Consider the following 21,643-nt stretch of genomic DNA (forward strand, 5'->3'; position numbering starts at 1 on the left):
CTCGATGATGCGTAGCTCTTTATTTCAAAATAACCATGTGAGTTTGTGTACGCCACTGTTTCTATAGAGTTCAATAATATTAGATCACACAGTAAAACGCCTTTATGTCGTATTTTTTTGTACAGCAGTAGCCAAAAAAGTTCGTTCTTTGGTATTGAACGACTGCTGCAAAAAATATTTTACCGTCTGAGTAAAATTGTCTCGACTGTCAATACGCATAGAAAATATGCGAATTATATGTTAAATAGGGTTCAAGGTATCGAAAACTCATTAAAGATCGACAGTAATGTCTTTAATGTTCAACTTGATGAAAAAAGGCGGTCTCAATTATTAAATATTACCCATTAAAATGTAACATTTTTGTCTACGGCCATTTCCTGGTTGACTAGTTCGTTCATGCAAAAAATATGTAACAAATTGCTCTTACGCCAAAATATCTTACAATACTTTATATTACGGCCGACAGTAGTTTTTTCTACAAAGCATTATCGACCCTAAATGCATAGACATGAAGTTTATATTACTTTGCCAAGATTTTCTATTAAAATTCTTGATACGTGTAACTATTACATAGTATTATAAAATTCTGCGCTTATTAGGATTTCAATCACACATACCGATATGATCTGAATTGCAATTATATTTGAAATGACAATGTCCTTGAATGAAGTCACTGTTATTTTCGATGGCCACAATATCCTTATTGATAAAGTAGGTGAAGGAGACACTCATACTGTCCGACAACTTAGTAGAGAAACTTGGCGTGTATTATTTATCGAGATTATAATGAACAATTCTGAGTATTTCTAAAGTAAAGTAGCTGTATTCAACAAGCTATAGCCCAAGCTGGCCTGCAGTAGTGCGATTCTATAGTATAACTATTGAGTATCGACGACCCGCTAGCTATCGAGTAATTTGGTATGAAAATCGGATCATGACCTCTAGCGGCCGTCGTAGTTACTATTTTTGCAGTACATTTCAAATGTCAAACTCTCGATACTCGATGGTTTCGATTGTAGGGAATCGCGCTACTGGTCACTAATATACTAAAGCAAGCATTTTTATACTTCCGCCAGCTGGAAACCTTGCTTACAAACCTCTCTACTAAGTTGTTAGGCTATTCAACTAGTTATGTTGTAACTAGGAGCCCTAGTATTGCAATAACATGTCTGATTCATAATAATGTCTAGAAATACGAACTTAGTATTATTGAGTTTTACTATTTTGTGAGTGTCATGGGCTTGACTCCCACGTGGCACAAATATAGACTGAACAAGTAATCAGTGTGAAGTAGTATTGGTTATATTTATTACGATTATTTTTAAGTTTGCGATTTGTGTTTATAAAATACTCTTAGGTCATGTATGGTTACTCTTTGTATTAAAGAAAGTATTCGTCCTTCTTACTACTAATAGCATAAGTAACACTAACAAGTTTGACGGATATCATGTTAATTTCCTTCTGCTGCTGTCAGTAAAATTACGTTAGCAAACTTTTCACAATTTATTACAAAAGACATTAAAATGATGAACATAAGCAGGCAAAGATAAAAATATAATTTGAAGAAAAATTCACTAGCTATATATACCACTTATATAAAATGTGGTTGCATATAAAACAATCCTTAATTTCAACCATTAGCAACAGACAACATTACTAAATGAGGTTACATTGTAGTAGTAAAATGTAACAAAATATGCATATTTCAAATCATTTAAGTAAAAATGTATCATGCTAATATTGTTCATTTTGCGTGAAGATTGCCTTGAGTTGCGAATGTAGAGCAAACGCATAACGATACAGATCTCGTTTCCACGTCATTAATATTGCTGTTTATCCCTCTTAGCATTTTATTAAGGAGATAGTAAATTTATTTTATTATATTGTAAGTAGGCTTATGGTTTTCCTTTTAGGTAAATAAAGTATTTGATGACTTAGGCACCTGTTTCTTCTCATTACTGATCTAGAATTAAACTTTTGTAACATTTGAAAACTTGTTAATTTATCAAATAATTAACAAGATTTCAAATGTCAAAGATTTCAAAATTAATACATTAAACGTTTTTGAATTTGACTATATGTAATTTCAAAAGTAAAAAAATATGGTAGATTTTTATCTTTTCAAATTGGTTACCATTCTCAAAATTGACCCTAAGTTACCCAAGAATCAAATATAACTTTTGAAAAAAACAACCTATTTTATCTTAAAAAGTAAACCTTTTTCTTAACACCAATATAGGAACAAAGCGCCATAAAAATGTCTTTGGAACAAAGAAACGACATTTCAGAAGCAATCACTTTAATGTGCACAATGATGCATGGGCCCGAGATGTGACCTTGTGGAACGCCGGACCCATTTCTTCGACGTACAAATTCTCATCAAGCGGCCTTGCTCTTCCGGATCCGTCGGCATCACAAAGGCTATTACGCTTGTCGTACTTATTTAGAGTTCCTTAGTAGTAATTTTTATGTTTCTTTGCGACACGATGTATTATAAATGTTGTCTAAATAAATAAAAAATAGTCATAGAAATGTATATACGAGCATAACTTTTGAACACCTAAAGTAAATTAGATAGTATTTTTTATATGCGTTTGTAATTGTCAGGACGAATTTTGTACGGGATCGACGGGATCCAAATTCTTACGGTTATAGGGTTAACGTACTATAACTTTATCCGGACAAAACCAGGCCAGGTCGCTAGTTTTTAGTGATACTATCTCATTAGAAGAATTTATACTTAGAAGCACGACCGTAAAAAAAAATATTCTAAGATGATTATTTTTATACATAATCGTTGCATTGTGTTTTGTAGAAAAGTATACCTAAATATTTCTAAATCTCTAAATATAGGATTATGAAAGTTGCGTGCTGCGTATAAGGTCCGCTTGTTGTAAGTACTCATAGAATTGCATCAGAAAACAACAAATTCATTTTTTCGGCAGTCCTTTCTCTAATATCAATAATTTCTTCCGTACCTCATGTCACTTGAGAAAAACTATGATTTCTTCTTTTATTAACATCGTGAAAGTTTTCTATTTATTGCAAGTAAGGTCATCTAGTTGCAAGTAGACATAGAATTGCGTCAGAAAATCAAAAGGAGGAATCAAAAGGTTCATTTTCTTACCATTTCTTTTTCTGACGCCTATAGCTCTTACATTTAACTTTCTACGGAACCTCCCTTTTTTATTAAAAGTGGACTTCACTTAATTTTTAAAGATCAACAAGTAATCATAGTCGTCCGAACGCCACGCCCTCGCGTTCGAAGCTCATATAAAAGCTCCTGACCCGCTGCAAAGGTATCACTCGACAGAACACCTCAAATCTAACGCAATGGCAGCTAAGGTGACTATTATATTATTAAATAGTGCAGTGGATTATTGTGACAGTGCTAGTTTATATAACAATATAGATTTGATTACTTGTAAAATTCAAAAAATGGCACAATTTTACGTAAATAAGTTGTAATAGCGTTTGCGATTATATTTTTTAATATTATTATTAGTTTTTTTTCTAGTTTCTAACCAAACTTTTTCAATTTATTCTTATCTCACTTTTTTCTATTCAAAATTTCGTATTAAATTAATATTTGTTCTTGATTTTTCAAATCCTGCAGAATAAATATTTTGTGATTCTTGTCACGTCAAAAATGGTAATATTTGAAGTAGCGTGTAGCTCATAAAGTACCAAATCACGTATTATAATCGTTACATGTTAAAGTAGAATACAAATAAGAATTGAGTATGAAGACTGATCGAAATCTTTTGTTCACAGTTCGTAGTTCTCGCCGCCTTCGTGGCTGTGGCCCACTGCTCAGTGGTGCCAGTAGCGCGAGTAGACGCTGATTACACCAGCTTCGCGTACGATGTCGCTGATCCCTACACAGGCGACTTCAAGAACCAGGTTGAGACCCGCGTAGGTGGCAATGTTGTCGGACAGTACTCTCTGCTTGAATCTGACGGCACCAAGCGCACTGTGGACTACACCGCTGATGACGTGAATGGATTCAACGCTGTCGTACGCAAGGACCCTGCTGTCGCTGCCGCTCCCGTGGTTGCCGCCGCGCCTGCTGTGGTTGCTGCCCGCACCGTTGCTGCTCCCGCTGTATACGCCGCCCGTACTTTTGCCGCTCCCACCGTGGTCGCTGCCCGCACTGTAGCCGCTGCCCCCGCCGTGGTTGCCACTGGCCCAGCTGTTGTTGCTGCGCGCACGGTAGCTGCTCCCACCGTGTACGCTGCTGGCGCTCCTGTGGTTGCTGCTCGTACCTTCACCGCACCTGTAGCTTACACCGCCGCCGCACCCGCTGTCGTTGCCACCCGTACATTCGGAGCTCCCTTCGCCTACACTGCTCCCGCCGCCTACACCGCGCGTGCTGCCTACACCGCTCCTGCCGTGGTTGCAGGACACGGTGTTGTCGCCGCCCGCACTGTAGCCGCCCCCGTAGTCGCTCGCGCCTACGCTCCTGGCTACTACGGCTCTCCCCTGACCTATTCTGCCTACTCCGCCCCCGTCTCATACTGGTAATCTCGACAGCCTTATTAGGTTCTGTAGCTTTAAGACCACGACGTGTTTCATTATCGAAATGTAAATAATTGTTTCTAGTTGTACATACATGTATGTATTTAAATAAAGCGAATATTTAAACAAATGTTGTTGTAAGTTATTGTTAACCCTATACCTTTTGATTATTGCAAGTAAAGAATCGTAAAGAAGATTATTGAATCGGTGATTGCATAGGCAGTTTGGGGTACCTATAGCTTGATTAAGAATATATTAAGTTCTAATATCGTAATCGTATTGGTATACTTACTAATTTGATAATCAAACAAACTATAAGCATTATCGCACATTGCGTGCTTAAAAATGATTAATTCAATACGAAACAAGCTGCCATATATGGGAAGCGATACTGGAAGAAATGAATAGATTCGTCGAAGAATAACTGAAATTCTAAAACATTACTTAGATTGTATAACGTGTTTGTTAATGTTTCAATTGTATTATTTCTCAGTTACATTGCCTACCACCTAATCTCATAAAAAAATGCTATGTAACTTTTATATTGACCAATCGAAAGAATAAACGAATTTAACTTTCATTGATAGATTGGCTAAAGTGATTATAAACACATTAAAAATGCAAGTCCAAGTTGCGTTTATATGCAGTCACTGCATTGACAACTCACGTACTAAGTAAAGCTCTTGCGTCGCGGGGACTTTTACAAACATACAAACAACGGACACAAAGAAAAACTAAACCCGAAACAACTATTTGTGGATCGCATTAACAATTGTTCCGTGCGGGAATCGAACCTACGTCGTTCCGACGCACTGGTAGCAGCGAGGTGATACTAACCACTGCGCCAGAGGCAGTCGAACAAATATAATCACACAAATGAAGGTTTAGTTCTACTTACAGCAGCGCAATTATCTACAGTCGGTACTGTCGAGTATCGAGAGGTTGACATTTAAAATGTACTGCCAAAATAGTTCTTACAGAGCCGATAGAGGCGCTGATCAGATCTTCGTTCAAAACTCGATAGCTAGTCGGTTATCGGTAGTTGATAGTAGTAGAGAATCGAGCTACAGGTATAATAAAAGACGATACAACATTTCTTCTACATCTATCAATTCACGAACAAGTGTGTTGACACGTCATTAGTCCCTCGTCACCTTTGTAGGTAACTGTCTTATCTTTTGTAAGAACGATCTTTTCTGACACGGATATCTTTAGTGTAATGTCCTGTTTACGTGATAAATGTTTATTTATAACAATCAGACTTTTGCTCATTCTATTTAACCATAGTTTGGTATTATTTCAGCAAAATAATCAACGCAAAGGGTTTTTCGAAACCAAATGTAAAATATATTATTTGCGCAATATGGATGAGAAAAAATAAAATATTTTAAAATGGTAGGATAACGGTAGGGATTTTGTTAGTGTAAGAAACTTTTATGATTTGGTATTTTACTGATAATTTTTACACTTTAAATATTTATTTAACGTGAACACGGAAAAAGGAAGATTAAATCTTGATCTTAAAAAAGGAAACCATTTAGGTAAAATGATATTCACAAAATCATAAATGAAAGGAAATCTTCTATAGATAAAAACTCATAAAACTGAAATCAAAGTAATATCAAGATTTAAAAGTTAGATGTAGCAATAAACAGGATGAACATTAAATATTTTAACTACACAAATTATGTTTGATAATCGGTAATAATTGTAACACGAAATTAGATAATATTCAGTTTGGAAGAGACAAAAATCAAAACGCACATCTAAATTTTATTATTAATATTATACTGCACAATGTTTGACCCTGCATAGTCAAAAATCGGGTGCCAAACACATTATTATGCAATATTGTTGGTCATCTAGAGGAAACCTAACAAAAAAAATTACTATTAACAACAAATCAACAGAAACATTAAATAAGTTTTCAAAGCAGCGAACAAACCAACATCTCAATCAAAACCTAATAAATAATTAATTAATCAAAGAAATAAATCAAGTTTAAACAATTCCTACAGAACGTTCACAATCTGAACAACGAAAATTAGCGCAGATTGAATGATAGCAAGCTCCAATTAATTGCTGAACACGCTATTAAACCTGATTCATCTAAAGGTATGTAGCTTAGCGCAGATAATACTAAACTTATTAATTTTTAATAGTAGATCATATTGTATGTCACAGTAAAATAATGAAATTTGTAACACCAAGGGTTAACTAAAAGCGTATGAAAAGTATAGTATGTTTACTACAAAAAGTACGAAAACTTCACAATGATAAGTATTTTTGAAAAAATTAATACTTATATTACGTCACGGTAATGTGTGGAATGTAAACCTGTAACACCATACGATTACTAAAACTATAAAGCTTAGAGGAACTAAGCATCAATTTTTTTTTAATAATATGTAAATTAATGATGGTGACGAACTATAGACGCTGATAGATAATTATTGAACCGTTGAATTAGTGAACTAATTAATACGTAATATAAATAAAAAAAAGTTTTTTATCCTGATCAACATAGATTAATTAAGCCTTTGCCTTAGCTAGACTGGAATAATTGAATCCTTAGTCAACTGGTTCCATTTGCCCATAAGGACATTAACGCTTTACGGCAACACGGCCTTGTGGTGGGGTGTACGACGGAAACTCACAATTATAGCGTATCTAATCGATTTGAAACCAGTACATATTTTCCCAAACAAATAATCACTTTATTAGCACGCGGAAGTATTTCGAATCCATCTTTTATGGACCCAATATCCAGAATGAGATCAAAAGTATTAATAATGGTCTGATAACTAGATTAGGAAATATAATTTGAGTTTTATTGTTGTTAATTGAGCCTAGAGTTTGGCACTAAGATAATTAATACCTCCTATTTCTATCGATAGTTGATTGAGGTTTACTATTGATGCAGTGGTCGTTTCTATATGAAGCTAGGAAGTCATCAATTATTCTTTTTTATAGTTTTAATTGTTATCCGAAAAAATATTTTCATGTTATTATTAAAACAGTAGATAATCAAATACATCTGTTTTTTCTAGCAGCTGAATTTGAAAGACGAAAACAAGCGCTAAAATTGTATAACATAATACAAAAGCAAAATTACCTCAAACGTATTTTTTCACTTTGCCTTTCCTAAACCACGAAGGATAAATGCATCTTATTAAACCAATACAGCCTAGTATTTCTAATATATATAATATATGATATAATTTCTAAAAAAATACTAATATGGTAAGACACTTTTTGCAGACTTGGACCATAATATTATCTCCTATAAGCTAATAAATAATTACTTAAGAGGCGGTACCAGAGTCCATAAATCATGTATGATACTTAAAAGTCTAATAAGTTAAGTTACCGAACAAAGTCTATAACATTTTTTCTAACGTCGTCTTCCTACGTCACAAATAGAATCCGGACGACATATGTATTTCAAGTTCGACAAGTAATGTATCACAGCCGGCAAGACGATTTGTATAAAAGCTCACCTCCGAATGTGTTTGATATTCATTCGACGAGTGATAACCAAACCATCAGCAATGGCAGCCAAGGTGGGTTACGACATGGTGTCGTTTTGAAATAAGTTCGAAAAATGTGACAGTAATTTTGAAACGTAATATTATATTAAGTGTAAAATGCACAGTTTTCTTCGAAAGTGCTTCAACTTTTTTTTAGTTTTAACTAAAGTTTTGTTGTTCTTTTACAGTTCGTAGTTCTCGCCGCCTTCGTGGCCGTGGCTCACTGCTCAGTGGTGCCAGTAGCGCGAGTAGACGCTGACTACACCAGCTTCGCGTACGACGTCGCCGACCCCAACACCGGAGACTTCAAGAGTCAGGTGGAGTCCCGCAGCGGCGGCAATGTTGTCGGACAGTACTCTCTGCTTGAATCTGACGGCACCAAGCGCACTGTGGACTACACCGCTGATGACGTGAATGGATTCAACGCTGTCGTACGCAAGGACCCTGCTGTTGTTGCCTCTGTTGTATCTGCGCCTGTGGTCGCCTCTGCGCCCGCTGTGGTCGCCGCTGCCCCTGCTGTTGTTGCCGAAGCTCCTGAGGTGATCGCTGCCCGTACCATCGCCGCTCCTGCTGTATACGCTGCCCGCACTGTGGTTGCTCCCTCCGTATATGCCGCTAGTGCTCCCGCGGTAGTGTCTCCGGCTGTGTACGCCGCTGGTGCCCCCGCTGTGGTTGCCGCTCGTGCCTACTCCGCTCCCGCTGTCTACGCTTCCCACGCCGTGCCCTCTGTCTACTCCTCTGTCTACGGTCCCTCCGTCTACAGTCCCTCCGTGTACTCTTCCGTAGTAGCACCCTCTCTTTACTCCTCAGTTGCTGCTCCTTCAGTGTACTCCGCCCCCGTTTCTTACGCTCACCAGTGGTGAATTAATGCCATTTAGTTTCTGTTGATGTTTTTTATATTGTAAATAATATTTTTTTAATAAAAGTGAAACTGCCATATTTCATATTTTTATTACCATTTTCATTCCCATTCTAGCAGATAATCTGTCAAAATTAACATTATTTTCTATGAATAGAGATACTCAACTAACATGAGAAATCTACACCTTTGAGAACTATTATTTACACCTGACTAAATTAAAACAGTCCATATTTTACGAATTACTTCAGTTAAAACTTTAGAGTGCAACAAAATTGCAGACATCTACGATAATTTTTATCAAGTGAAGTTGTAAACTATATTTCTTCATCGACAAGGGAGTCATATTGCTATAATTTCCCGATACAAATCATGTCATATTTTATATCCGCTAGCATAATAAATGAAATGGTTCAACTATTACTCTATATTATACGACCTACATAAATGTCGTAATGCGTCCTTTGTGACGTGTCTAGCGAGTTTTATCGTCATTAAGTTCATGACTAATAAAGACCGCAACGATTGTAACTTAGAATTGAGCTTATTATGTAAATTGCAACTATTTATACTTGTAACGAGTTGTTACTCAGAGTACCTAAGATTAAAAAATCTTACTGCAGAGGGGAATCTCCTACCGTGATCGTGAAAGAAATGAAAAGATTCACTAAAGCGCTCTCGATAAGTTTTATTAAGGTTAAGGTCGCCACGCCACTATCATTTAGTTGGGAGTTCGTGGGTTCGTTTCTCACACGAAACAATTTATTTGTACAATCCACAAATAGTTGTTTAGGGTCCGGCTGTACTTAGTGTTCGTTGTTTGTACGTTTGTAAAAAAATCCGAGACACAAGAGTAATTCTTAGTGCTGGAGTTGCTGTCGAAAAAAAGGTATTTATATCAAATTACCACTTTATCTATTCGGTAACGGACCTTAAAATGCATCATACAACGAACTTTGGTTGAAGTTTCCCTTCTGTATTCCTATTCTACGGCCCTTCTCTCAAGTGAATGGCAATTACTACCTACTGAGTAAATATCGCTCTGTAGTACAAAGATCGAATGATTGGACATTGACAAGTAATGACGACAGCTGAGATTATGTTGGGGAAATTGTCGTGACGTAAGAAATGTGTATTAATAATATTTATAATGTTATTATCTCAAATAGTTATCATGACGTCAGGAATGCCGTTTTAGATGTTTATTGACAGTACCGTATAAAGGCTTTGATTTGTACTGCCTCTGTAGTCCATGAGAAAAGCTATGCTATAAAATATTGCTTGTTATAAGGCATCGCGTACAATAGATTCCTTCATGCAGTGTGGCAGTGATTTGCCAAACTTTGAGAAAATGTTCTAAGTAAAAGCTTAAGATCTACGACAGTGGAGATAATGACTAGAGTAGATAAATTAAACACTTTTTAGTTAAAACACTTTTTACAATTTATGAAGTGCAAATTCTATTTTTATTTCTTTACACCCATTGCATCGTAATACTATTACAATAATGAGTATTAAATTTACTCTTATCGAGCTTTTTAAATTTAAAATCAATTATCGAACTTAAATTTTGAATTCTTTTAGTGCTGGTTAAGTTTTGATCACATATTAACTAAAGTTTAAAGTATTTTGGAATTATCGTTCAACTTTTTTGTATATAAACATATTCTTGATGCTGATCCGATACGAAGTTTGCCGGATCACCTAGTAAGAAACTTTGTACCCAGACATTTATAGGTAGTATTGCTAAAACTATCAAATAATTGCAAATGAACCAAACCGACAATAAGGAAGCAAATTAAGTAAATTAATATTTATGACACGATAATAAATTAATTACAAAAAATACTTGTTTTATGACCGACTTGCTCTCAATTCAATGAGCTTAGATGTATCGTGGTCATAAACCTGGCCTATTTATCAAGTTTGTCAAGTGTCCGCGCTTCGGGACATTGCAGCTTGGATAGTATATAAACACAGTTTGGTATGTAGTGAGCATTCATTCGATCAGTGAACTTCTTCAGGATCAGCAATGGCAGCCAAGGTAAGTGTTTAAAGCAATCTAGTTCAAAAAATGTTTGATGATCCAAGAGCGTATAACAAATAATGTACTTGTTCACAGCTCGTAGTTCTCGCCGCCTTCGTGGCCGTGGCTCACTGTTCAGTGGTGCCAGTAGCGCGAGTAGACGCTGAGCAAACAAGCTTCTCCTATGAAGTAGCCGACCCTAACACTGGAGATTACAAAAGCCAAGTTGAATCCCGCAACGGTGGTAATGTTGTTGGACAATACTCTCTGCTTGAAGCTGACGGCACCAAGCGCATTGTTGACTACACAGCTGATGACGTGAATGGATTCAACGCTGTTGTACGCAAGGACCCTGCTGTTGTTGCCTCTGTTGTATCTGCGCCTGTGGCCGCCGCTGCCCCTGCTGTGGATGCCGAAGACTCTGAGGTGGTCGCTGCCCGTGCCGTCGCCGCTCCTGCCGTAGTTGCCAGCGCACCCGCTGTAGTCGCTGCCCGCACTGTGGTTAGTCCCACTGTGTACGCCGCTGGCGCTCCCGCTGTATTCGCCGCTCGTGCCTACTCCGCTCCTACTTTCTATGCGTCTCACGCCGTGCCCTCTGTCTACTCCTCTGTCTACGGTCCCTCTGTCTACGGTCCCTCCGTCTACAGTCCCTCCGTATACTCTTCGGTCGTCGCTCCTTCTGCATACTCTTCTCCCTTCAGTTACTACTATTAAGATTAAAAATTTTTGATGAGCGCTTCCATAAATGCATTATGTTGTAAATATTTGATTATTAAATAAATAGTGAAACAACTTATACGTTCTTTTGATTTTTATCACTTTTGTCACAAATATGAAGAAGTTTGTCGTATCAAAGAAAGCTGAAAATCTGAATAACATCATAGGCCTGTAATCACGTATCGCTATCAGCCTAGCCTTTCTTGCAACTATGTAGAAGTCGGCTTCCAGTCTCCTCGGATGCCGCTGAATATCAGTATTGTTTGTAAGGTGACTGCCTATCGAACCTACTTTTCAATAAGACTGGTAATGTACAAAAAAATGAGCTATTCCCTATAATATATTTTATTATAGTGTGTATTTTGGACAAACAGTACCTGGTCAAATTTGATACAAGACACTAATTACAAACAGACTAAAGAAAATGCTCGTGGCTCAAACATTCTTGGCAGCAAATCATTACAATGATCAAATCAAAGTGAAAACTCAATATTTACTTTACAAAACCAAATTTTGTTTATGTATTTATTACAATTTTATTACTAAAGAGATTTTGAAAGTATGAATTTGTTAGAACTTTTGTACACTTATCACATAATTTACGTTTAATCTACATCGCAGATGGTTGACAGCTCTTCGCTTGATCAATTATTGTATGAAAAGAGTGGCCAGTTTCCTGCCAGCTCTTTTTATAAGGCTCTACCCATTACAGAGCTAGTAGTAGATTCAGTAAATGTAACGACTATCAGAAAGTCAAGATCAAATCATTCAATGGTCGTTACGGTTATAGCCAATCATTATAGCTAAACGTTCGATTTAAATTCCATACTTCCTTCGAGCATTGATTTTTGAAAATCAGAAAAAGTATTTTCAGTCATTCAGGGTCTTATTTAACTAACATACAGTCTTTCTGAACAAAGGGCAAGATTATTAAACCATAGATGCTAAATGATGTTAAAAAAGTAACTCAATCGTATATTGTTAAACAGTTTAGTTTTAATTTGAAGAGTACGCAAAGCCAATTTGTTATTATTCCTGATCTCCTGTTCACCGGGTATCAGGATACTAACATAATTCCATGATCAAACTACTACGCCTGATCAACAGAAAATAGCATTATTTTATCTAGAATATAGACAAGTATCTTGTACAAAATAAGTCATTTTCATTTGTCCTCACCTTCTGAGTAAAGTGTTTCCATTAAATGAGATATTCACCATGACACTTATAGCATTAAAGCAATTAAAACAGAAAAATATTTTTGATATATTTATTTACTTAAAATATTATTTACAATGGAACACTGTTATGAACAATCCTAAGCTTAGCTCTTCCTTAGTGGTAGTAAGCTATCGGAGCTGAGTATACAGAAGGAGCGACGACCGAAGAGTATACGGAGGGACTGTAGACGGAGGGACCGTATACGGAAGGACCGTAGACGGAAGAGTAGACAGAGGGCACGGCGTGAGACGCGTAGAATGTAGGAGCGGAGAAGGCACGAGCGGCGAATACAGCGGGAGCACCAGCGGCGTACACAGTGGGACTGATCACAGTGCGGGCAGCGACTGCAGCAGGAGCGCTGGCGACAACGGCGGGAGCGACAACAGTGCGTGTGGCAACCACTGGAGTAGCAACGACAGCTGGGTTTTTGCGTACGACAGCGTTGAAACCATTCACGTCATCAGCGGTGTAGTCCACAGTGCGCTTGGTGCCGTCAGCTTCGAGCAGAGAGTACTGTCCGACAACATTGCCACCGTTCCGGGACTCAACTTGGCTCTTGTAGTCTCCAGTGTTAGGATCAGCCACTTCGTAAGAGAAGCTAGTCTGTTCAGCGTCTACTCGCGCTACTGGCACCACTGAGCAGTGAGCCACGGCCACGAAGGCGGCGAGAACTACGAACTGTGAACAAGTACATTATTTGTTATACACTCTTGGACCATCAAACATTTTTTGAACTCGATTGTATTGTACACTTACCTTGGCTGCCATTGCTGATCCTGAAGAAGTTCACTGATTGAATGAATGCTCACTACATACCAATCTGTGTTTATATACTATCCAAGCTGCAATGTCCCGAAGCGCGGATACTTGACAAACTTGATAAATAGGCCAGGTTTCTGGTAACGATACAACCAAGATTAAATAATTTGGAGCAAGTCTAGCTTCAAACAGGTATGTAGTAAATAATAAAATTACAATATTAATTAATGATTGTGCAATCAATATTAATTTTATTAATTTCCTAATTACACCGGAAGTAGAGGTTGTTTTCGTTTTATTTAATTTATTGTGTGTCGAACAAAAAAGTAATATTATCACAAGCCCTTTTTAAGGTTTATTACTTTGGAGCTAATTAATGTATCGAATTTTATGAGCCCTTATAACTTAAAGTTTTTCAAGTTCGTTTTTTATAAGGGTCAACGACTTGATAGTATGTAAAAATATTGGCACTAATAAAACTCAAGCTTTTGAAGAATTTAATTTTTTTAAATGAATTAATTGATTAACATAACAAATTTTATTTTTTTTTTAATGTTTGTAGTTATTCATAAAAAGGATATTTACAATCCCTGTGTAATATGCCTTTATAAATAATGAATAGTAATAATCACACCATTAGAAAACAATCAAATTGCTAATCAGCCAACAAATGAATATTCATAAAACTATATTTAATTTATTTGGAAGCCAGTTTCAATTGCAAATCGTTAAATTTCTTATCTCGCAATAAACACCCCACACCTAAACAATTTGATATTACTTCCTCAAGTGCAAAATTCCTTAGCATCTATACAAGTTTTAATATAAGGTGTGTTAAATGCCAATTTTTGTGTTATCTTAGGATTTTTGACACCTACGATACTTTGATTAAGGTCGTATCGATCGTATGTGCCTGAATCTTTATCGATTTAAAAAAAACAATGGAAATATTTGTATAGATGACCACGACCAGACCTGTAAAAAGTTTATACAGACGTCTTGTTTCGTAACTGAAAAAATGGTTAATCCTTAACGATCATAATATTATAGCGTAATGACATATTGTGCGATATTACTAGGGACAGCCTAATTTAGACTTAACGTATTTTAAAAAAAGTAAAGTAGATTATCCAAGATTAATTTTCTGCTTAAGAATATTAAGAAAATACAAATGACTGAGTTAAAACTTGTACCTAGAAAAAATTACTACTGTCTGAATAAACATTGTAAATATTAGTGAGATGGGATCGAGGATGTTTCAGGCGTTTGCAAAATACTCGTAGTATAGAAAAGAGCTTTCGCATGTGTTTGTAGGTTTATTTCCATAACAAACATGATTAGAAAATATTAACTTTGGTGCCCAGCATTTTTTTCGTCAGTGTGTCTGTGACGCTATAACAACCAATCCCCTGTAAAGATTTTTATCAAATCAGCATACAGATAATTGGCCATAGAACATACATGGTCGAAAGTACCTCCTGGCTGAAATATTGACTGAACCATTTATGATACCAGAGCCTTTGTGATAAGGCTTGTCACTTTATTGTCATACTACACATCAACTTTACAAGTGTAAAAAATTAATACTCTTTAAAATATATGTGTAAACTTTTTGCTTTGATTGATTGAAATTGTTGAATGCTCAGAGTCTGTCAATAATAAATCATTCAGGATCAACTCCGAAAATGGCAACATAATAATATCGAATAGTATAACATCGAGGCAAACCTACATTAGTTTTGGACTTCATAATGATATATTGAAATAAGACGATTTTTTAAGTTATCGTATTCACAAAAGGATTTCCACTTACTCTACGTAAACTGCTTACAGCTTTTTGTGAAACTAATGTTAAAGATAAAGTAAGTAAATTCGTACTCTATGAACTTCTGCAGTTGAGCTATATACCAAACATATTAGGTCGAAAACAAAACAAAGTAAATAGGTAGTTTCACTTTTTACTTAAAGATAAAATATTTACAACAGCATCATTATCAAAATACGAGTCGTCCGAAGTTAGTGGTAGTAAGCTACAGGAGCAGAGTATACCGAAGGAGCTACGTAGGAAGAGTACACGGAGGGACTGTAGACTGAGGAGTAGACAGAGGGCACGGCGTGAGATGCGTACACAGCAGGAGCGGGGAAGGCACGAGCGGCAACCACAGCAGGGGCAGCGGCGACCACAGGCGCAGATACAACAGAGGCAACAACAGCCGGGTCCTTGCGCACGACAGCGTTGAATCCATTCACGTCATCAGCGGTGTAGTCCACAGTGCGCTTGGTGCCGTCAGATTCAAGCAGAGAGTACTGTCCGACAACATTGCCGCCGCTGCGGGACTCCACCTGACTCTTGAAGTCTCCGGTGTTGGGATCGGCGACGTCGTACGCGAAGCTGGTGTAGTCAGCGTCTACTCGCGCTACTGGCACCACTGAGCAGTGGGCCACGGCCACGAAGGCGGCGAGAACTACGAACTGTGAACAAGAAAAATTAATTAGAACTATTGTCTTCCAAAATAGAAAAGTATCTAACTAAATGTTTAGTGTTTAACAGTTTGGTAAGATACAGTATTTTTTATTTTACACCTACCTTGGCTGCCATTGCTGATCCTGAAGAAGTTCACTGATCGAATGAATGCTCGCTACATACTAGAGCGTATTTATATACAGACTGGGTAGCGTCCGACGCGCGGTCACTTGACGAACTTGAGATATAGGCCGGATTCTGACGGGTGCCGAAATAGGGCCGTCAATCATATTTGGACGAGTTGGCGCATTGTTAGGCTTAATTATTGTTTTACTTATACAGTTACGTTTAAATTCTTTTGAATATTACATTGGAAGTCCATGAGATCTTTAAGAGAATTCTCGCATTGTGAATGGGCCTAGTCTTCTAGGAAATAACAAAATTTTAGACATTAGATAACAGGTGTGCTTCTCTTCTTGATTCAATCATGGAAGACAACATTTGATTGCAGTTATTATGAAGAACTTATCATCTGGTCACTCATTTTGTTCAACATAATCTACTTTTTTTAAGTTTTCGTACTATATATCTATATACTATATATCTACTATTATATTATCTTCACTATTAATTTCACCTAGATCCATCATACTATGCACCAAATTCTTTACTCCAGATGTGCGACCTATCAAAAACTATCCATTATTGTGAAACAATAACCGACAAAGTCGCCAATCCTATCATACAGTCTTCGACAATAGGTACATAGACGCAATTAATACGGGTATGTCCAAAATATAATAGCAATAAATATTTATTGGCACGTATGTAGAACCAGTTTGAGCGTACTTGCCAAAAATGCGGACGGTTTGTATCGTTACCATCCGAAATGAACGGCAAAAAATACTGGATACTTGTGAATTATTGCTTTCTATAAGGTTAAGGCTGCGTTTTTTTGGTGATAAAGTTGACAAGTTGTTTGCTACCGCGTTATAGACTTATCTAGAAATAGCTGTTAAATTCGTATCTAGAGGTTTTCATTGAAATTAGTTGTTTAAAAGACGTTTTACATTTTTGTAAATAATAATAAACAAAATAAAAGAAATGGGTCAGGTAAAAAAATTATATTGAAGTTAACCAAATGAACCGAGATCCATCTCGTAAAAAGCACTTCCGACAATACTAATGTATTGATTTTTTTACAAATAGCTTCTAATTTTATTCAATGTCTTCTCGATTTTACATCACACCATTGAAAAAAATCTTAATCTCTTTAAGCAGAATTAAAACATGTATCACACTTACATCCGCGTGAAACCCATTACCTACGTCACTATAATAAAATTTATTCCTACACCAATACCAATATATTCCTAGCTCACGATATCAGTTCCTATAAACTTGTTATTTGACACATTAGTCTCAATATATTCCAACAACACTTCCCGAGTATTAATTTCACTTGCTTCCGTATCTTAGTTTTATTTTATAGCCTTGAAGCCGATTGTAGGCAGACACCTACATACAAGTACTATACGACCAGTGATCCTTTTGTTTACTATGTCGTATTTATAATTACTGGTCGCTGCATGTTCAACTGTGTTCAACACACCTTTTTACCATAGAGAGGCAGAAGCCAAAAAACGCCCCTTATACTTATAAAAACTAATTTTTCTTCATTCTCATTTCTACATCTTGCCATGCATCTGTATTGGTCAATTAAAAGTTAGTCTAATGTCAAAATTATTCAATGCGCTGATTTGGCATGATTTAACAACTTCTATCCTGTGCGGAACTGGCATTTTACACGCCTTCTAAACCACGACGATGCTCAGATCAGAAACTAAAGGGTCGCCACCAATCTAAATGTGCGTCAAAAGTCCCCGTACTCACTGATTGCTAACCGTAATGGGCCATGAGCGCCTGCAAGCCTTTTGTTCATTGAATTATTCATTTACTCTGGATTTATTAAATTGACTCGAGCAAGGCCATGGTAAGAGTATCCTTATAAGGAACAGAAAATTGATATATCGTACAGAGCAATTTATTGATGATTTGTATGCAAATGTAGGTAAAGATGCGGGAAAAGTCAGTAGTAGAGCGACTTAAGTTATTTATAGATTTGACCGCCTTGTTGATATGGAAACAGATGATCAGGAACAGTGCCTTTGATAGGTTAATTCGTTTTTGAAGTGGAAAGAATAAACTGGCTATCATTTACTTGTATGAGTTAACATCACGATAAGACGATTTTTGAACCTTTAACTAACCAAAAATGTACTTCATATGATACTTTGTTCAATGCCAGTTTCATCTTACTAACTGTCCAACAGTAAATGGATATAAATCTACAAATAATAGAATAATTTATTCTCGTACGAGCGGTAAAAAGAAAAAATCTCGAAAGCAAATTGTAACGTATACGAAGAAACTACCTAATAATTTGACATTTCCTTATAAGGTGATATAATTTGAGTTTACACAAGTAGCAGATTAAACCAACGCACGTGCTCCTGAGATAAGACAGGACCAGATGGTCGACAATATCTAACCTTTAGTACAATCAGAAATCTAAATGAAGCAGTCACCAAGGGCGGACTGACAACGGTTTATCTAAATTGATCACAATTGTAAAAAATGAAAATGTCGCGTGTGACTGGCATTTAGGCAAAATTAAACTGGAGGTATTTGAAACACAATCTACATACAATGGATATTACTAAGATTTGAATAAAATATGTAAACGGTCAATCTTTATTAAAGCTATTGATACGATTATCCTTAACTGTCAGATATGAGTATTATAAAGCACGAATTTTCAAACCAAGATCAATTAACTTTTCGGAAATTATTTGAGTTTTTTTTAACCCATTACTGTCACACCGCAGGTTAAGGGTCTCCTCCCAAACGAGGGGGAGGGGTTAGGCCTTGAGTCCACCACGCTGGGCAAGTGCGAGCTGGTTTTGAGTAAATACAAGTTCAAAATTATTAATATCAAGTTGCCCATAAAGATAAACAGTCGATACAGATCGGAATCGGTCTTTAAAGTTTATTATGGGGATCATATTTCTTATATTGTTTCTTTCTTTGTGTACTTTCCTTGAATGCTTTTACTACCATGAGAGTGCAATGTACCTTCGATGTACCTTGGTATCTTGGATGAGGCGAAAGCAATTTCATAATTCAGTGATATAAATGCCAAATTTAATTACAGGTGCCTTTTAATAAAATCTTTGTACGGGTCGTTGTTTGTGTGTTTGAATGCGTGCGTATTTTTAACAGGAGCTTGTGGTTATGGCTCTCATAACCACAGCCATGATTTGTTCTTTGTTTCTTTACTAAGAAAAAATCCAACTGTTTTAATGTATCTTTGATTAGGATAGTTTATTTTTATGCTAGGAATTAGGATGCAAAGGATCTATAGATAAAATAAAAAACGCCTCAGTAATTTTAGCAACATTTTTTTATTAATTTAAGAATTCCACAATGGAACAAATTTTTCATCAATATAATATCTAGACCTATGTCAGATTGTAGGTAGGATACTGTGTCGTGGGATCTGTTTATTTGTTTTATAACTATTTTACGCAAATTTATAATTAGTGCACAAATGGACAATTATAATACCTGTATTAGAATCCTATAGCCCGCCATACACTCAGTACACGGAGGGAAATAGAAAATTTTGAGAGGTTCAAAATTTTGTGAGCAAGATCTTGAGAGAGTTCTTGCATTGTCTTTATACGACGGCTATTTCCCTCAGTAGACATATTTACATTCATTGATTACGTTTGTTCACCGTCGGGTACATGTGCTTTTATCCTTGACTGCTCCATTACTGCCGCCTACATCCTATACGTATAAGTGATGATCGATTACTACGCCTATAAATACTGCAAATATGACAATCTTACTAATTCTAACATTCAAAATATATAAATAAAATGATGAATTAGATTATTCAGATTTGAAATTAATGTCTACTTGAAGTTGATTAGAGAAACTAACTTCAAATGTATGAATATCTGCTTCTATCATCTTTCTTATTCCATATAGATCGTCATCGACTTTATTATAAATTGTAGGATACAGCAGCAATGGGGAATCAGGTACATTTCTTTCATTTTCTATGCCTCAGCCTTTACCGAGCACATGTTTCCGAAAGCAAACATTTTACACACAGAACTTGAAAGCTGAAGAACAAACCGCTTACTGATCTGATATTTTATTAAAAACTCATAATAATGTATCTTTATAATCTCATTACGCTGTATCATTTCCTGAGTCCTATTAAAATTGAAGTCATTCCATAGCGATCGGACAAAAAGGATCTGCGTTGAAGAAACTTAATACAATTACTTCTTTTAAATATCATGAACTCAAAAGGGTAGCTTCTGCTCTTTAAATCGGATATAAATAATTGAAAAGATACAGACAGTAATGAGCAATTCATACCGATACATAATTAGGCAGATTGTGAACCAGACTACCATTAACCTTTTTCACTTCGAGAAATGAGTTCCTCATTACAAGGTAATGAGCTGTTTATGATAATCCGTTCCGCATATTAGATAATTACGTTAATTATTTATAGATTTGAGATAGTAAAATACAAGTCAGTAGTCGGTATATTAGTGGATCTATGACAATGAAGAAGTGAACAGATTAATTCTTCAGCAGTTTCAAGTTGATTACTCAAAGCAAACATAACAGTTATCTACTACGTTTACCACATAAATAACAAAATACGCCAAAATGTTTACCACACTAAAAAATTCGCTAGAACTCGGTAAGTTATTACCGTCCACATTAACGCACAAATTAATTCACTAATACCGGAGAGAGTCACGCGTCCTTCAATTGTAGTAATTAATTCGTATATAGCCTTTCAAACGGCCATTTTGAAAAACGCATGACCCTAAAACAAACAAGCATCGCATGTGGTCTAACCATTTGCCAAACTTTACCCGATGTCAGAGACGTTTGGACTCATAGTAGGGCATCTCGCGGATACCTGTAGCGATGTCCTCTTCACTCTCGTGCGGGAGAGAAAGACAGAATACGACTTCGTTACTCCGCAATCCCCTACTATGAGTACGCTTGTCATTACCAATAGATCTATTTATACATTATGTATAGTCTATGTACATTCAACCCGCACCGTTCTCTCCACTACACCAGTCGCTACATTACCCTATAATATAGTACAAAAAAATGAAGTCAACTAATAAATATCTAATGTAAAAATCACAAGTAGTGCTATTCTTACTGTTAAAGAATTTATATATTCTTCCATATATATAAAAAAGTCGCTTAAAAAAATCACAGACAATCACTTTTCCTTTACAGACATAGACCACCGAACCGACGACCATTTTTTTTTTTCATTAAGCATTACATCGCTACATCGTACAAAATCCTACTTAGTTTTACAACCATCCTGGTTTACAATCGATAAGTCACCGTTTTCTATCGTTCTATTTTGACCACTTACTTAGATGTTGGCCTTATTGTATACCCTCTCTTTCGAATGATAATAATGCAACGAA

The 21,643-nt window shown here is 36.2% G+C and overlaps 5 protein-coding genes across 5 annotated transcripts; 3 read left to right on the forward strand and 2 right to left on the reverse strand.

The window, feature by feature from the left end:
- The first annotated feature begins 3,230 nt into the window (after positions 1-3,230).
- LOC142987665 (uncharacterized) lies at positions 3,231-4,648 on the forward strand. Its single transcript, XM_076136589.1, has 2 exons — positions 3,231-3,345; positions 3,775-4,648. Exons 1-2 carry the CDS (start codon positions 3,334-3,336, stop codon positions 4,522-4,524), a joined length of 762 nt encoding a protein of 253 aa, XP_075992704.1. The 5' UTR covers positions 3,231-3,333; the 3' UTR covers positions 4,525-4,648.
- A 3,354-nt stretch (positions 4,649-8,002) lies between these two features.
- LOC142987668 (uncharacterized) lies at positions 8,003-8,987 on the forward strand. Its single transcript, XM_076136591.1, has 2 exons — positions 8,003-8,081; positions 8,237-8,987. The coding sequence occupies exons 1-2, from the start codon at positions 8,025-8,027 to the stop codon at positions 8,909-8,911; spliced, it is 732 nt and encodes a 243-aa protein (XP_075992706.1). The 5' UTR covers positions 8,003-8,024; the 3' UTR covers positions 8,912-8,987.
- Positions 8,988-10,904: 1,917 nt separating this feature from the next.
- Positions 10,905-11,729, forward strand: LOC142987669 (uncharacterized). Its single transcript, XM_076136592.1, has 2 exons — positions 10,905-10,951; positions 11,030-11,729. The coding sequence occupies exons 1-2, from the start codon at positions 10,940-10,942 to the stop codon at positions 11,645-11,647; spliced, it is 630 nt and encodes a 209-aa protein (XP_075992707.1). The 5' UTR covers positions 10,905-10,939; the 3' UTR covers positions 11,648-11,729.
- A 1,167-nt stretch (positions 11,730-12,896) lies between these two features.
- LOC142987080 (uncharacterized) lies at positions 12,897-13,696 on the reverse strand. Its single transcript, XM_076135630.1, has 2 exons — positions 13,628-13,696; positions 12,897-13,549 (listed from the first exon to the last, which is right to left on the reverse strand). The coding sequence occupies exons 1-2, from the start codon at positions 13,637-13,639 to the stop codon at positions 12,986-12,988; spliced, it is 576 nt and encodes a 191-aa protein (XP_075991745.1). The 5' UTR covers positions 13,640-13,696; the 3' UTR covers positions 12,897-12,985.
- Positions 13,697-15,572: 1,876 nt separating this feature from the next.
- Positions 15,573-16,338, reverse strand: LOC142987081 (larval/pupal rigid cuticle protein 66-like). Its single transcript, XM_076135631.1, has 2 exons — positions 16,218-16,338; positions 15,573-16,102 (listed from the first exon to the last, which is right to left on the reverse strand). The coding sequence occupies exons 1-2, from the start codon at positions 16,227-16,229 to the stop codon at positions 15,647-15,649; spliced, it is 468 nt and encodes a 155-aa protein (XP_075991746.1). The 5' UTR covers positions 16,230-16,338; the 3' UTR covers positions 15,573-15,646.
- Between the last annotated feature and the right edge of the window lie 5,305 nt (positions 16,339-21,643).

Source organism: Anticarsia gemmatalis, chromosome 3, assembly GCF_050436995.1.
Source record: "Anticarsia gemmatalis isolate Benzon Research Colony breed Stoneville strain chromosome 3, ilAntGemm2 primary, whole genome shotgun sequence".
Lineage (NCBI taxonomy): Eukaryota > Metazoa > Arthropoda > Insecta > Lepidoptera > Erebidae > Anticarsia > Anticarsia gemmatalis.